This window comes from Onychostoma macrolepis, chromosome 04, assembly GCF_012432095.1.
Source record: "Onychostoma macrolepis isolate SWU-2019 chromosome 04, ASM1243209v1, whole genome shotgun sequence".
NCBI classification, from domain to species: domain Eukaryota; kingdom Metazoa; phylum Chordata; class Actinopteri; order Cypriniformes; family Cyprinidae; genus Onychostoma; species Onychostoma macrolepis.
The window spans coordinates 27,767,518-27,785,168 of record NC_081158.1 but is presented as its reverse complement, the minus strand read 5'-3'; the positions used below and the strand labels follow the sequence as shown (position 1 = coordinate 27,785,168).

General features: G+C 36.1%; 1 protein-coding gene across 4 annotated transcripts in view; it reads right to left on the bottom strand.

The window, feature by feature from the left end:
- The window catches only part of btbd11a (BTB (POZ) domain containing 11a), a 140,367-nt gene that overhangs the window by 38,069 nt on the left and 84,647 nt on the right, over positions 1-17,651 (bottom strand). For all 4 annotated transcript variants that reach the window (XM_058774239.1, XM_058774240.1, XM_058774242.1 and 1 more), the window contains exon 2: positions 10,976-11,125. In XM_058774239.1, coding sequence (XP_058630222.1) covers positions 10,976-11,125 — 150 coding nt within the window. The remainder of the gene's footprint in view (positions 1-10,975; positions 11,126-17,651) is intronic.

The window sequence follows — 17,651 nt, the reverse complement described above, 5'->3', positions numbered from 1 at the left end:
TGTAGTGCAATATGTGCAACTTTCAGTTTTTGGCTGAAGTCACCAGCCACCGTGTTTCGCGATCTAATCAACTGTGAATGTCATTTCATGTTAACTGAAATGCATTACCTTTCACTATGGACAAGAAACCATCAGTGAAAGTGACCTTCAATTATTTGAATCTTAAGTAGGACACAATCTAATAATGATGAACCACAACCTGAAGCTTCAAAGAGACGCCAAAGGACAAAGTCAAAGCTGAAAGACTGAATGCGTCCCCTTCTTTTCTTTCCTGCCCTTTCAGTGTCAAAGAAGCATGGCCCCTTTGAAGTTTATTGAAGAAGTGTGCACTGATGACATTTACAGAGCCAGGCATCTCCTCAGCCTTACTCAGACACTTTACAGACAACTCGCCAAGGCCTTATGGACAAATACAGACAGGAGTGAATATTTTTTAGCCTAGAAGCGTTTAAATAATTAAAAGAAGTATGTTTTTATTGATTTTAGATGTCCTACACACAAATTATTCACTGAAAATTGAGCTAGTGAAAGAATGAATCATTCATTTTGACCTGGTTCTACTCGAACTGAACGATTTGTTCATGAATCTAAGTTCAACTCACAGACTCTGTGATTGTGTCAGTTAACAGGTCACTGGAGAAGTAAGATTTTCACTAAAAATAGTGCATGAGTCATATAGAGTACTTTTATTGTGATCTTTTGTGTTTTTGGAGCTTTGCAGCAGCCATAGTCACTAGACGTACACTGTAAAAAATGACCGTGATTTTAACAGTAAAAAAAACTGTGAAAATGCTACAGTAAAAACCTGTTAAATGGTTAATGGTAAGTTCCCATAATATATACGGTGAAAAACTAATAGACATTTCAGACAATTTTACTGTAAAATACTGTTTTTGGAAGTGAAAAAGAATGTAAAATTTACAGGGAAAAAAACGTAAATTGACATTCCCAGAATTCCCTGCGTTGCATTTCAAATTTGATGTCTTTTCTTTGAAATAACTACATTTCTTCTTAGTTTTTTCTTATCAGTTATGTTTATTAGGGTTGTATGTTACATCTAATGTTGTTAAACTAATGTTTATTGCATATTTCAGTTTAATGAGTCTCACCATCATGGTGTTTAATGTTTGTGTGAATAACATTGTGCACCTTCTAGATATATCTATATATTAGTGATGCGCGGACGCGCTAAAACATCACCCGAATCCGCAACTTCAAATAAATTATCCACCCGCACCTATATTTTTGTCTGATTTAGATAACCGCACCCGATCGTCACATTCAGGGTTCAGGGTCATGAAAAACCTGGAAAAGTCATGGAATTTTAAAACAGCAATTTTCAGGCCTGGAAAGTTTTGGAAAAAAATAAATAAACTCAGAAAATTTTGGAAAAGTCAAGTTTCACAATTCTCCGTACAATAGAATTATGTTTAATCAGGTCCTGAATTTCAGTGTGGTATTGCGCATATATCACATTACTCATTCCCGCAGCTTTCAACTTTAAAATGAGAGAAATTCCTGCAAAACATTTATTCAATATAGTGTGTAGGTTAGATGCGTAAATAAATCCACACAAACCAGATCAAATCAGTCATTTGAAAACAGCTTGAGTGATTCAGCAGTACCGACCTTCTCTTCACATCGGCACATCTAAATCTGAACGCTGCGATACAAGACTTTAGCTCACATTTCGGTACAGTTGACAGAATTGTCAATTGTCTAATTGGTCATTGTTGCATCGTCACAAAAATGTATTATTTGCACGTCTTTTTAAGCCTTTCGGTACTTGCGCACTCCAGAGGCGCTTTTCTGTGCACTCACAGTCACATCCAAAGCGTGCTCTGTGAGTACCAAATTGAGCAAAGCTTGTTGCGCTTAAGTGGCCAAATACACATAAAATGACGTTAAAATGGTCGTCCTGGTGAGTATCCTCATAAGCACTGTCGGTTTTGTCTTAAGTTAATGTAAACAGTTGCGAATGAAAACGCATGTGTATCAGTATTGGATCCGTGAAACAGGTCTTGTGACAGCAGCCTAAGAAAGTTGTGCCGTTTGTCATTAATGTTAATCAAACAACAAAAGACAACAAATCCCTCACTGCTCTTGACTAAATGTTTTGTTGAATAACTTTAATATGTTAATTTACAGTTTATTCAATATCTGTAGCTTATTTAACACACGTTCGTATTTTAGAAAATGTAGTTAATATTTTCATCATTAATGATGTAACTTATCCACCCGCAAATAATCAGAATGCAATTTTTTATTACCCGACTCACCCAAACCATGGATTTTCAGAAAAAATTTTACTGAAAAAAAACCCCCAACAACTTAGAGTTATTCTAAGTAATCCTAAAATAACACTGCACTGTATGGAGAGTTATTTTTCTCTCTCTCGCTCTCGCAGAATAAAGAAAAAAAAATCTCATACAGATTTGAAATGACATAAGGGTAAGGAAAAAGACGATGTATATTTTGGGTGAACTATAAGCAGAGAAATTACACAGGGAGCAAAAGCAATAAATGTTGCTGATTTTTAATCAAATTTCTCTCCGTTTTTAGTCTAATTTGTTTTTGTTTGTCGGTAAAAATGCTGTCTCTCACCATCAGTGATTCTGATTTTGACTCAAGGTCAAAGCCAACATGGTCTACCCATCAGCGAGGCAATCTGTAAGAGATCAAGGCCGGTGAATCACTGGTTATGCCTGACTAGTCAGCAAATGTGTCACTGAAATGGGTGCCTTCATTTAAAAGTCACACACATACACAAACAAAATTATGCAGTGTGTTTGCGTATGCATATGCTCTCTGGAGGCTGTCATACTGAATCCTCCAGAGAATGATGATTGCCTCATCCACCTTATGCAGCTGTGTGGACCGGAATTATAAAGGCAAACTATCACTGCGGGCCATGATTCATCTAGCTGAGGACTTGACGCCATTAACCATGGCGACTCACAATATCCATCACCCAGAGGCCAGAAGCACAGAGTGTCTCATCTATTGGTACATTTACAACATGACATCCATTACAAATAACCACCTCTGGGAAGCCATAACTACACCCTCTTAGTGCAGTTACTATATACTAATGACACTCATAAAACAGCTCAAGTCTTGTAATTTAATTTGACAAAATGTTTGTGTCATTTTCTTGAATGTACACAGGGACAATGTAACTGTGAGTGCAATATTGCTTTTGTACAACAATTCAATAAACAAAAGTTAATATTAAGTAAATGATAGTTTAAACAAAATATCGGCAGTTACTTTGTGCAGTTTTGGTCCACCAACGGAAATATTTCAGAACAAAGTTAGAGGCCTATTGTGTATTGTTAAAGAACTATTTTGTGTTTGAATAAAATTGTGCTTTTGACTGAATTAAGTAAATGGTTCAATTACTAATATATAAAGACGGTCATTTGTTTCCATCCCTGAATTAATCAGCACCTTTTGAAGGAATCAGTTGAGTGAATGAGTCACTGACTCACTAATAAATACAGTCACCACCTGTCGCCACCTACTGGCAAATCAATGTAACTTGCAGAAAGAATGACTAAAAAATCCCCACCACTAATACACAGACTGACAGACTGTCTGGAAGGCACAAACACAGACAAACAGTGATACAAACAGTAAAAAAAATCCCAGTTGCACTGTATATTAAACTGAAGGACCGGAATGAACTGTTGTATAATCCTTAATTAATCACATATATTACCACAGGCATGCAAAACGCAGTAACCACAGAGTATAACACTGAACTTGGGATTCAAGACAATTTATTTATCCTGAAGCAACCCTAAACCCTGATTCCAGCTGCCAGGGGTGTTGCTTTCTAAGCGTTTCTCATGTTTTATGCATATATGACGGTACCTCTCCTACAGGGAAACCTTTGCAGTGGCTCCCAAGGAGCCAGAGTAGGATTAGTGAGTGGCAGGCTGGCTTACCTTTATGCCCCCAAATCTCATTTTATGATGAAATATGTTGAGATGTCGGATATAAGACAACTCATCTCATAAAACTGATCTCTGGGGGTGACATGGGGAATATAATGCAAGACATGTGCATTCAGCAACACTCTTGAGTGCTGGGAAATGAGACTGAAGAAGTAAGATGACCTGGGTCTGAGGATGCTTATTATCAAAGTTTATACAATAAACCTCTGAGGTGCTCAGGAGAGTGCTTCATTTTAACACTGTTCTTAGTTGCTAAAATGATGTGATAGCTCTTTTACATAATGGTGGTGGTGGAAGTGTGCAAAATTCATGAGGATTTGTTTAAACATAAAAAACACAAAATATCTTCTTTTGTGTTCCACTGAAAAATAAACTCATATGGATTTGGAAAAATATGACGGTGAGTCAATCATTTTTGGGTGAACTATGCCTTTAAAATAACAGTTAACCCAAAAATGAAAATTTGCTGGAAATGTACTCTCCAGTGAATGGGTGCCGTCAAAATGAGAGTCCAAAGAGCTGATAAAACATCTCAATAATCCATAAGTAATCCACACAACCATCAGTTAATGTCTTGTGAAGTGAAAATATGTATTTGTAAGAAACAAATCCATCAAGGCGTTTTTAACCAGTAAAAACGTCGCTTCTGACCCAAGTATGAGTTCATAATCCATAAAAATGCAGTAAAAAAACAAAAACAAAAAGTTTATCCCCTGTTGTCTTCTCACATCAAAATCCACCAAACAGACTGTTTTCTCTTGTAAACGTTACTTAATCTGTGCATATTTCTCTCCTGATTCAGAAAAGACAACTTTTTTACATTTGTAATAGAGGACTCTTTTTTACCAGTTAAAATGTCTTGATGAATTTATTACAAACATGCAGCTTTTTGCTTCACAGGATGTTAACTGATGTCAATTACTTGTGGTGATTATTGTGGTGTTTTTATCAGCTGTTTGGACAAACCCATCTATATCTCGGATGGCCTGAAGGTGAGTGCATTTTTATTTTTGGACAAACTATTCTTTTAAGCCTAATATGTAAATGTTGAACCACATACATTGCAATTGCTTTCCTGAAAATTATTGCTACCGTGTTGACAAAAATTTCCCCTTAGATCTTAGGCAAGTCCTAGCTGGATGCCGAAGGAAATTTCTGCATAAGAGATTGTCTCCACAAACGTGACAAATGGAGGTGTCTCAGTATTAACTACCAGTGTGAAAGCAGCAGGAAATAGTGCTGGAGCCTTTATAATTACTCCCTCTCAGTATAATTACCGGGTTTTCCTTTGACCGTGAAATAAAGGCACCTTGCTATGCAATCTGCTGCACAGCTCATGGGATATTTTTCCATTGAGGCAGCACAAGACTTTTGCCTCCATTAAATTTTGAAGGCTCTCACCTCATTTTCTGGAAGGGAGCACAGCTCAAGTGCACATTTATATTATCAATATTCAAACATATGGTAAATGCATATTTCATACTGTACTGTATGTTTTCATAACAATTCATGCATAAAACTCAAGCATGTGATTTCCCTGCTGACACGTGCTGATCCAACGACAACCTTGCCTGTCCAAGCTGCTGTGACTTAACTGTTCAAATATAATCTTGTGACTGCATAATAGATACTTTTGGACCAATGTAAAAAAAATGATTAATACAATGCCTTGGCTGATTAGGATAAAAACAAAGAAAAGACTTTCACTTATAACTTTATTGAGTCAAACCTGATTTGGACATGTTTTAGCATTAGCATTTAAATTATGTGTGTATTTCAAAAGTGTTAAGTAACCCAACATATTCATTTCACTATTACAAGCAATTACACTAAATTCGCAGCTGTTCTATGTGCTAATGCTGATGTATGCTATGTTAATTACGCTATAATCAAACACAATTATGTGCCATATTGGTGGAGTTTGCAGATATCTTGTTGCAACATGAGCATTGTCAAACTTGAACTGTCAGGAGACTTACATTAAACCTGACAGCGATGGAATAATGCACTTGAATCATCTGCAAGTCACGTACAATGCTCTGTATAAGGTGCAGGCTAATAAAGTGAACTAATTAGAATCAATTATTCCAGATTTTAATAGCAAGTATTGAAAGGTGAATGCTGCACATTGGGTTTTTGGTGTTTAGGGCTGAATACTTCAGCTTGTAAAAAGGATGAGACATAGATGAGAGTCTTACGCTCTGTTTTCTACACCAAAGCATCAAGTAGGCATCTTCTCTTTGTGCTGTTTGATCATTTAGATTACAAACAAAAATGCTTGAACAAGGATTAAGTAAAGTTCAGAGCATGTACCCATTAGACAGAAAGCTTTAAGACAGATGATCAACTTGGCAGGAGCTGTGTATGTCTAAATGTACTTGTAAGCTTGTGTATGTGAGTGTGTGTTTAGCAAATAGCCGTGTTTTTGTACCACAGTCTGCTGTCAAGGAGTCAGAAGGGAAATTGTGTACCTCAGCAGGTAGAAATAAGTGGTGAAGAAATGATAGACATGTCAGGTTAAAAGGACATGATGCCCTAAAAAACAGAGAGAAAGTCATTGAGAAAAATGTCTGAGCATCCACATTTGCAAATTTCTACATTGAGTTTTTCTAAACTTTGCTTAACTACAGTTATTAAGCAGTCCAAAGAGCAAGTGGTGTGTCTTTTGTAAAAACTGGAGCTGTAAATTTTTTTCCTTCATTTCTCACAAAAAGAGGTGAAGAGCTTAAATCACACTGAAGTTAAGGAGAGCTATTTAAAAAATGACTTTGAACTTTTCACAATAAGTTTAATTATCACATCAGTGATCATTCTTTATTTTAGAGAACTTTAAGGGAAAGTATGACTTTAAGAAAATTTTTTAAAAAATAAATAAAAAGACATGAAAGACATGTTACAAAATAACACTTTCTATTCACAATCTTGAAGAAAATGCACAACTGTTCTAAAAATGTTTCTTGAGTATCAAATCAGCATATTTTTATAAGTTTTATTTGATTCCATGTAGTTAAATGTGCCCCTAATTGAATAATCACCCCCTCTTTTTACTTCAAATTTCTCTGTTCTCTAATTTTTCACTTCTAAATGACTCTAAAGGTTAATTTACGCCACACTGGCAGACGCCATCCAACGCTGAAAATCACCAGTTTACAGTATGTCACATCTTAGACATTCTATGACCGCAAAAACAAGAGCAACAGATGCTGACAGGGGTAACACATGATACGACAAAACCCAGAAAACGTGTCTGTTGGTGCAGTGTGAATTAGCCATAGCTCGTTAAGCATTTAACAGCTGCTCTGATGCTGAAGTGGCACTTGGTGTGTTTCCGGGTGGCTCAGGCCCATCAGGAAACATCACAGAGGATGGGGAAAAAGGGGCCTGATTGGACCATCTTCATTTACAGGCAAAACGGAGATGATTTCACTTCTCTCGCAGACACTGGACATCCTTATCATCAATACTGCTGGTGACATTTAAGTGTTAGCTAGAAAAAATCTTCAGCTATATATAATAGCTATAATTTAGAAACTTATAACTAGAAGAAGAAAAACCGTTAGCTTACAAACTTGACATGCAGTGTCATTTCCATGATGACAAGTCAGTCACAACCAACTTTTAATTGGTGCATTTTAAGCTCACATCTTAAACCAGTGGAATCTTTGTTTTAATTACACAGAATGAAAAATATTATGGATAAAAAGTAAAATAAGTCCTTAGTCTACTGACTAATGTGCAGGTCTATAATTAAAATTATAGCCATCCAGTTCTTTGTTTTAATATTCGATTTAGACTTAATAAAGCTACTTCAGTTATCCCGTCATGAGCAATGAGGGGTTTTCTCTTTGCCTTGTCAAGATTGTGGTTTGATTAATATCCCTTAATTGCTAATGTCCTATGCATAATCTAAAGGCCTTTGGTAAATGAAACTAATAAATTTCACATGCTTCATTTTGTTTCAGCCCAAATACTGAAAGCAAAAGTTTATTCTGGACTTGTTAAGCTCCAGAAAAAAAACATGTATTGGACATTTTTCAAAGATGCCTCAAGGTCTGAATAAATAAATATATAAAATAAATAAAGCTGGGAATTATTTAGTAAACCAATGAGAAAGCTCAGTGCAGGCCAAACTCTTCAGGGGATTCTTGGAGTGAGTGGAGAGACAGATGTCTGAATTACAGCCATATTGTAAAGGGAGCTTTTTCTCACAGTTTTCGTGCGCTAGAATATAAACAGAAAATAATTCTGAGTATTTTTTTGAGAGAAATAAATAGGGTAAAATACGACGGATGATTTTTGCCAGGGGGCTTGAAGGAGAAGGTGAACTCTATAGAGACATTTACTATAAAAAGTAAATGTATACTAAGTGCTTGTTTACTTAGATTGTCACTGGTACACTAGCGATCACTATGACAAAAGCATTTCTTTCTATATATACAGTATATATATATAGCAGCCTTCAGCACATTGGAGTTTGTAATGGGTGGGCCCCATTGTTAAGTGCCCACAGTGTATCATGTTTCCTAGTTAATTTGCCTAACGGATGCTTTTAACATCAGCGGTGTATGTGGTTTCACACTGAGAGACGCTGGGATGCTCATAAAAAATGCTGGTCACTCACTAACAAGTACTGTTTTGCATTACACCCCACTGACAGTTATAGGTCTGTGATAAGGACACCATGAGACAATTAGAGTAGACAGAAACGATTTTTCACATAGCCAAAACTGAGATAATTCAACAGGAAAATGAATATGCATGGGAACTTTTCATCAACCAAAAAAGCTATTGCATAATGCAGGCTTTTATATTTCGTTACACGGTGTGAAAATGAGCCATAATTAGTTAACGGTCAATTAGGTGGCTTTTGAAGGGTTTGCAATCAATATATAAATGCTTATTGTGCATTGTGTACACAAGGCTGGAAAGGAGGAAAAAGACAATTACATCTGATTATTATGCCTCATCTGTTGGCACAACAGCTAATATTCTGCATGGTTACATCACCAATGCTGCATTATGACAGCAACCTCACATCTGCGCTAATACTTAATACTTGCAATAACACAAATACCCTGCAGCTTTCTAAATAATCTACCTAATATGCTGTGCCTGTCTAGGTCGATTTAGCATTCAATATAAATGAGTATTGAACACTATTTAAAAAAAAAGAGACCGTGTACAAAAAATACTGTAATATACTACTTTTGAGTTCTAATCTGCATGAAGACATGAATGATGAATTTATTCACTTATTTTAGATATGACCCAAAACTGTTCTTGACAGGGTTTGTGAGCCTCACCCAATCAATACGAATAAATTATATATAATATTTATATTTAAATATACAGTTTATACAAACAAATGTTGTTACGTTTATTTATTGGAGGCAAACAACTGTGCTTAATTCTGTTTAATTAAGTGTTTATCTTGAAGAAATATATATATATTCATTTTAATTATGACCCAGAAATGTTCTTGGTTCAAAATTAAATTAATAATCAAAGCAAGCAATAGCCTGGTTGCAGCGCTAGCTCTATTGTTTCACATTGCTTAAGTCTGTTTCCCAGTAGAATGCAATGTTGATTAGAGTGACAGAAGGGTCACTGGCTCTCTGTAATTTACTCAAGTCCCTCTGCACACATCAAATTTCCCCTCCTCAGTGGGGTCACATGTATTCATTTGGCAGGCACACTTGAGGAGACATAATCAGTGTGGATGATGGTGTTCTCTTTTGCATCTTGACTTATTGGGTGTTGTTTGTGTTCGCTATGATTAGGAAATAACCATAGCTGCAGTCATGCAGTACGGACAGGCTCTGAAACTCACTGCCACACACAGTCTAACCACCATCACCAAGACAAATACACAAAGAGCTGTTATGCAGGCTGACGACCGTCCAGTGGACACTACAGGGAGACACACCCCGCTCAGATAGGGTAGGGCCTTCCAGCTGCTGACCGCTGGCTTCATACACCCACACAAGAGACTAAAAACAGCTAATTCAGTGGATCATCCAGATGTTAAATAGCTCAGGGACCTGACACAGAATGAACCCCTAACCAGGGTCGTTTCTAAATTTCACAGGGCTCAGGAAAAATATTTGGACTAAATTTAAACATTGACTCAACGTTCACTTTTAGCAGATTAAATGTATTAAAAATGTACACTCTTTCTTTTCTCAGAAAAACAGACCAAAAACACTGATGACTCATCCTGCACTTCACAGATTTTTGTACAATCAAATGCTCTCTAGAATGAGAATGTAACCAACATGTAGAAATAGTTGCTAATAAACCTTTGTATAAAGTGTAAAACACTTTTTCCTGAGCATTTATAGTACCCTTTAAAGGTTTGGGGTCAGTATGATTTTTTAAATTAATAGTTAGTTCAAAAGTGGCAAAGACATGTCCTATTTCAAATGAATGCAGTATTTTCATTCACTATAGAATAAGAGGTAATCACAGTATCACAGTTTCTACAAAAACATTACCAGTAGTATAACTCTTTTAAACACTGATAATAAAAATAACCATTATTAATAACTGAGCACCAAATCAGCATATTATAATGATTTCTGAAGAATTATGTGACACTGAAAACTGGAGTAAAGGCTGCTGATAATGTAGATTTGCCATCATCACAAGAATAAATTACATTTTAAAATATGCTAAAATAGAAAAGAGTTATTTTAAATTGTAATAATATTTCACAATATTCATGTTTTCACTGCATTTTTGATCAAATAAATGTAGCCTAGTGAGAGGCTATTATATAAAAGAATTATTTTTAAAAAAACATTTCAAAAATCGTACTAATCCCTAAACTTTTGAATTGTAGTGTATAAAAACATTTCGCAATTAAAAGAATAAAAATGATCAAATACTGTATGTTCACCTACAGCCAACTAGCAAGTAGCAAATCATGGCTAAAACATAACTAAAACTTCCTCATCCCAAAGTTCCTGTTTCAATAACAACCACACCAACACACATTTCTTGGCATGAGAACTTACTGAGCTCTGCGATGCTCCCCACGCGGGTCGCCAGGAGGGACTGTTCAATGGTGCGGAGTTCCGCCTGGCTATAGGCATGGCCCTCTCCAGTTTTCCCTGCTCGCTGCTGGTCACGGTGCAGGTTCAGACTGTCCGGCAGGCTCAATACACCTGTGGGCCAAAGATCAGACAATCAAATATAAATAAACACGTGACATGTGACCAGACAAAAAAAAAAAAATATCTGCAATGGGACCAAGACACTTTGAGAGCTAAGTGTTATGACATTATCATTGTGTGAGAGGCAAATCAAACAACTCCCGAAGCAATTAAAACTGCTGTTTTTGTGTTGGACCTTTTTCAAATTGCAACAAGCCACGCGCCCACAGGTGAGTTCAGCAGCATGTATTGGCTAGAGCCCTGGTCGTCTAATGTTCATTCAATAACCCTAATCAAATTACTTCACAGCGCTGCAGCCAAGGCTTTTGTTTGAACAGGAGAATAGGCAACGACAGATGGGATATTGAGCTCAGCCACAGGTGAATAAAGACAGACAAGCAGCTATCTGTCTGAGCTAAAGGTTTCACACGTTGGGACTACATTGTGGTTCTGAACGGGTGATATCTGTAACTATTTGTCTTTCAGACATCCCTAGCCATTTGCTTTGTAGTGTGTCAGTCTACATTTAAGCAATATTGCTTTGGTGAAAGACCCTCTCTGTGAAATCCAAGTTTCAAAATCTAATTATGAGATAACAAGCATCAAAGTTGGATTTCAGCCATTAATTTCACTATAATTTCAATCTTCGACATGGCCTGACTCAGTCAATATCAAAGATATGAAGGTTAAACTTTCACAGAATGTTCTTTACTTTATGAAGGATGATTTAGAAAACAGTAATCACAAAAAAAGGACTTTAGCTGGGTTTTCACAGAGAGGGTCACATATTGCTTTTATACAACAGGGCCCGTATTCATGAAAAATCTTAGTGCTAAGAGTTGCTCCAAGTAACAAAATTCTAAGAAAATTCTTAGAAATGTGGGTGTTTCCCCTTAAAATTAAAGAAAAGATCCTAGTAAAGATAAAAGTAATTCAGAAAGCATCTTAACCCTTAAAAGAGGTCTTAAGGTCCAAAATTGTTAGGAGTACGGACGAGGACTTTTAAGAGGCTTAAGAGTTTTTTAGCAGTGGAGAAAATGGACGAAACATGAAGAGGGAGAAGAAATGTGTTGCACACAATGCATGACAGTGAGTTAATAAGACGCTACACATTAGATCATGCAGGGATCATGTTTGTGGCCGATCTTATTAGAGACACGCTAACATCTCCGACACTGCGCAGAAATGCCATAGCGCCAGAAATGGACGTAATCACTACATTAAATACATTAACATATTTGGCAACTGGAAAATGCAACTATGCAGAAGCGATGATTTGGGTCTGTTACAGAACTTTCAGAACCTTATTGTGTCGCTGTTCATTTCCTACAAAATACGTTCAGTATGACAGCATGGTAAATACAAAATAAAGAATATATACATATATAATGTGTATGTGTGTGTGTGTGTGAGAGAGAGAGAGAGTACGGTAAAACAGGAAAAATTACACCTGCAATTGTGAAAGCTTAAAATAAACCCTACTCTTAAATTATTTCCTTCTTGGACAACCAACCAATCACAGTCTTCAAAAGACTGTGTCATCGCTAGCAACGGGGTCAGCCCCGCCTCCTCACTAAGATAAAGGTTTTTGTCTTTTCCTCGCTCAGAGTTGCTCTCAGGTTGCTCCTGAATCACTTTTAAGCCAAGACTCCTAGCTAGAAATTTTTAAGCTAAATTAGGAGCTCTCTGAGAGGATTCTTAGAATCTTTAAGAATACGGGCCCAGATCAATAAACTAGTTAATACTGAGTAACTTAGATTTCAAACACAGTATTGTAAGTTATGACGTCTATATTTGCTCTGCCACAGCAGGACCTCCTAAAAACGCCCAGTAGTGGTGTTCTTGAATGAATATTTTAATAATTCACTCATAAATTAAAGGAATGTTTCATTTCAGAATGTATCAGTGTTTATGAATGAATTAGTTGAAAAAATGATTCAATGACTCACTCATAAAGCTAGTCATTTAATTAGTTCCTGGATGAATAGGTGTTTTTAATGAACTGGTTGAGAAAATGATTCAATGACCCATTCATACAGACCACCACTTGTTCTGTTCCTGAATGAATCAGTGTGCTGAATGAATTAATTGTGTAAATGATTTAATGACTCAACCATACAGGCAGTTATCTAATTTACTCTTTATGGATTAGTGTTATTGACTTGCTCATAAAGACCTCAACTTGTTTCATTCCAGAATTAATCAGTGTGTTGAACTGAGCCAGTTGTGTAAATGATTAAAAGACTCACTCATAAAAGCAGCTCTATGATTTAATCCTGAATGCATCAGTGCTTCCGAATGAATCACTTATAAAGGCAGTCCCATAAATGCTTTCTGAATGAATCTGTTTAATGAATCAGCTGAGTAAATGATTCCGATGACTTGTTCATAAAGACAGTCAATTGTCACCACCTACTGACAATAGTGATCCAAAAAGTGAAAATTCTTAGTACTTTTATACTGTACTGTATCTCACCACTCTTGGAACGTCACTCAGCCAGTCAAATTTGAGGACCATAACTAACTAATGTATAAAAATAGATACACAAAAACAGTGTTAGAACTAACGTTACATAATCTGATTTCAAAAGAGCTGGCTTCTTTTACTGAAACACACAAAATAAACTAATGCACATGTATTACTTTGACTAAACCTTAATGATAATGCATACTAATAACATTACCAGTTTTAAACAAAAACCACAATATTTAAACAAGATGCTTTTAAAAGTAACATTCTCCAACACTGCACACAAACAAGCAACAGCCTATCAGGAAGCTATTTTAAGCAGGTTATACTCTTGACTTTCATCTAAAGGGATTTGTGTTGTCAGTCTCCCAGAGGTGGGTAAATATCCTGTATCCTGTTGTATATTGAATGACGCCGTTAGCACAAGACAACACAGGGAAAGAAACACAGAAACTCATGAGGTTTTCATAACACCATGATTAAAATGACCTGGCACGGCGAGTTTTGGCTGCTGCGAATCTCTTTGTGGTTAGTGAGTTAATGCATAATGGAGGATGTGCAATATTCGCCAGATGGGAGACAAGCTGAATGCTTTGTCAAGAGGCACAATGTTGTTCATGGGTGACATGATGCTTTTAAGGAATTTTGAAGGGAGTTCAAGCGAGGGAATTCTTTGTTTTGGGTGATTGTCTCGTCTGATGAAGTTTTAACACGAGTGCCGCAACACAGAGTGAGGGGTAAATATTTGCATATGTGCGGCCACTAATGAAACCTCGGGGCATTGTACAAGCCAGCACAGTTACAGTAGTTGCAGTATTTTGCTGCAGGTTTTCGTACAGTTGAGTGAGAGGTGAGAGAATATGATGTAGTCCAAAAACAGGATCCGCAGGAAGTTACAAGGGATTGCTTGACCTGTTTTTGACTAACAAAAACCTGACAGCTGTGGCTGCCATAACTTTCCCATTAAAATATGGTAATGTTACATGCATTATGGGATGGTACTTGAAACTGAATGACATAGGAGCACTAAAATATAATATACCAACTGAGCTTTTAAAATAGTTTTTACTGTAAAATGTTCTGATAATAAACAGGTGGTACAACTGACAAACTAAAACAGCGAAATAAAACACTAACATGTATTTTAAAATATAATCTAAACAATTTTGGTTTATGTTTATGCCATAATAAGGTAAATCTCACACATTTTACTTCAAAACAAATAAAACAATATTTAACTATATTTTTTAACATACACTTTATATAAATAACATAAAATACAGAATCAAAAAATATGATTTTTATTTTTAATATATTTGTATGTAAAATGTATAATATAAAATATAATATAAATTAAAATAAGTTGAAGTAGAGTTGTCAGATATTAACTGTAATAACATAGTAAAAATTCCAATCAAAGGGTGGGAATAGGGGAGTTAAAAATATATATAAAATGTATTTTCTCTGGATATTTTCATGTTATCTTCTATGTCTTTTTGTGTCTGAGTGTTCAAATCAGAGCATGTCCAACAATCTGTTTTTCTCAAACACAAACACAAAGAAACACACACCCAGTTGGAAAAACATGCAGTGCATGCGAGCTGTCATCACCCTGGGATAAATCCCAGAATGTCACGGGAAGAGAAATGGACAGTTTTTGATCGCGAGAAATCTTCTCATGACTCTTTCGCTTGGGCCAAAAATATGCACTCCAGTGGGAAAGAAAAAAAAAAAACAGGCCTCAATATTTTATGACCCTTCCACCCAATCAACATTGCCTGCTCTTGAAACTCTTCACTCTCTCTTGCTCTATACTCTCAGCACATCAACTTTTTAATGTCATAACAGACGCTAAAAGATTTCCCTGCATGTTCATGTAATCAGATCAAATCACGCAAATGTGAGGAGGAACATTCTCGTCGCTCCAATGCATCCCCACCACGTATCAACCATGTTATCTCTTTCCAGCATTTGTATTCCCTACTGAGAGGGACGTAACAGTTATTTTTATTTGCAGCAATGTGTTTTTCTTTGCTTGATATGGGGTTCACTTAAAAGGTGAAGGGGGTGGGAGGAGAAAAATGAGACCACAGTCCCTTGAAGATGGTAACCTTGGCCAACTGGTGGCACAACACTTCCCTCCAAATGTTCCTTAGCATGATATTTATAATAAAAAAATGCTTTAGCAAACTTTCTCTATACTTGTACAGTGAAACAGGGAGAGGACGCTGAGTCATAAGAACGCCATCAACTCAAGAACAGTTTGCAATAACTTAGTTTCAGATAGACTGGCATAAATAATACAGTACAAACACTGCTAGACACTTCAATCATAGCTGGGGAAGTGAAGGGAACGCAGAGAGTCTTCCATCGCAAGAACGGTGTGAAAACTCTCTGCACAAGATTAGAGGACACACTAGTTTTTTAAAGACCATCATGTAAATTGATACTTAATGGACACCTGAAGAGATTGAGCTGGAAAAATATCTTCAGAATACACGCTGATGGACATTTCGGTGTCATATAGTTTTAAGCCTGAATCCTCATGTCCTTGTTTTGAATAACGTACCAACAGTCGTCATGTCCATGGCCCTTGGTTAGCCGAGACAGATCATATCCTTTTTTATTAAACTTCTGGCAAAACAAACATTTGCAAAGAATATGCCTGAGCTCAAGCCAAATCTTTAGTTTTTCAAAAAACGTTCTCTGACTATAAGCTGTTCACTGACCTGAATACCACATTGCTCATAGTTCAGAGGTAATCCTGTGCTTCTGTAATCCAATTTATTCACAAAATAAGACAATACCATGTGTTAAAAATGGGCTTGTAAAATATTTCCCCACTTTTTGTAATATTAAATATTTAACTGCTAAAGTACCTGTGAAAAAAGTCCACCTTACGCAATGTGGATTAATAAAATAATAAAAATTTCATTAAAAAAAAGGACACCGGGGTAAATTGTCATTAGTGTTCTTTCGAGACTGCATTGTTTTCCTATGCAAGAACAGTTGAAATACTTTAAATAAGTATTTTATGGAACAAAAAGTGACAACTAGCTTTAGTAGCAGCCATTCAGACAATCAGATGACAACAAGTCATTCATTAAAAATGCTTTACGCAGGCACATCTGCATTTATAACAATAGCTACAACTGACTGATAAAACTACATCTTCAGTCAGTAAATGAGCGAATACTTTTAATGGACATTAAAATCTCATTAAAAGACTATAAGACGTACGTCTTTGGGGACCAGTCATTATGTGCAATATTACTGCCATGATGATGGGCCCATAATTCTCTGCTGGTTTTAGTGGCATTTAAGCGATATCCAAAAATGACTTGGACGCCTCAACATTGATCGTAAACCCAGAACTTCAACAGACTATCACATCATCCCCCTCTGCCGCTACATCTGTCACTTCTTAAAGAGCCAATTTATTTCTTTATAAGGAAATAGAGAGGAACACAATGTCAGCCAACCAGATGGAAGCAAAATAAACACTATAAGTGCAGGTAAATTATATTAGCTAAATGCCAAAATGGATTATTCATATGTTGATGCCGGTTTCAAGCTGCATTACACTGAAAATACTACAAATAGATGCATTAGGACATTAACATTAAGTCTTTGAGTGGCACCATAAACAGTATCTGAGACCATAGTAAAAATGCTTCTATTTTGGATTTAATTTTTCTTCTCATTTGTATTACAAATGACATTATTATTTGAGTAAAAATGACAATGAATGTCCTAGAATTTAGTGTGCCTTGGTTTTGCTTTAATACACTCCACAAGTTTGTGTAAAGCCAGATGATCATGTTCTCCAGCATGATTTGAGATGATCTAAAGAGCATCTTGAGGTTCAGTGGAAGATCTTCTTACCATCTGTACAACCAAGTTCACACAATCAATTTCACACATCACTTATTTGATTAGTGACCTAGAAACTAGAATGATTAGTGACCTAGAATCTCTTTTTCATTTTACTTTAAAATGCTTTTCTTGTTTACATTTTTTTCTTCAAAATTCTAATAATTTCACTTTAAGATAAAATTACATTTTCAA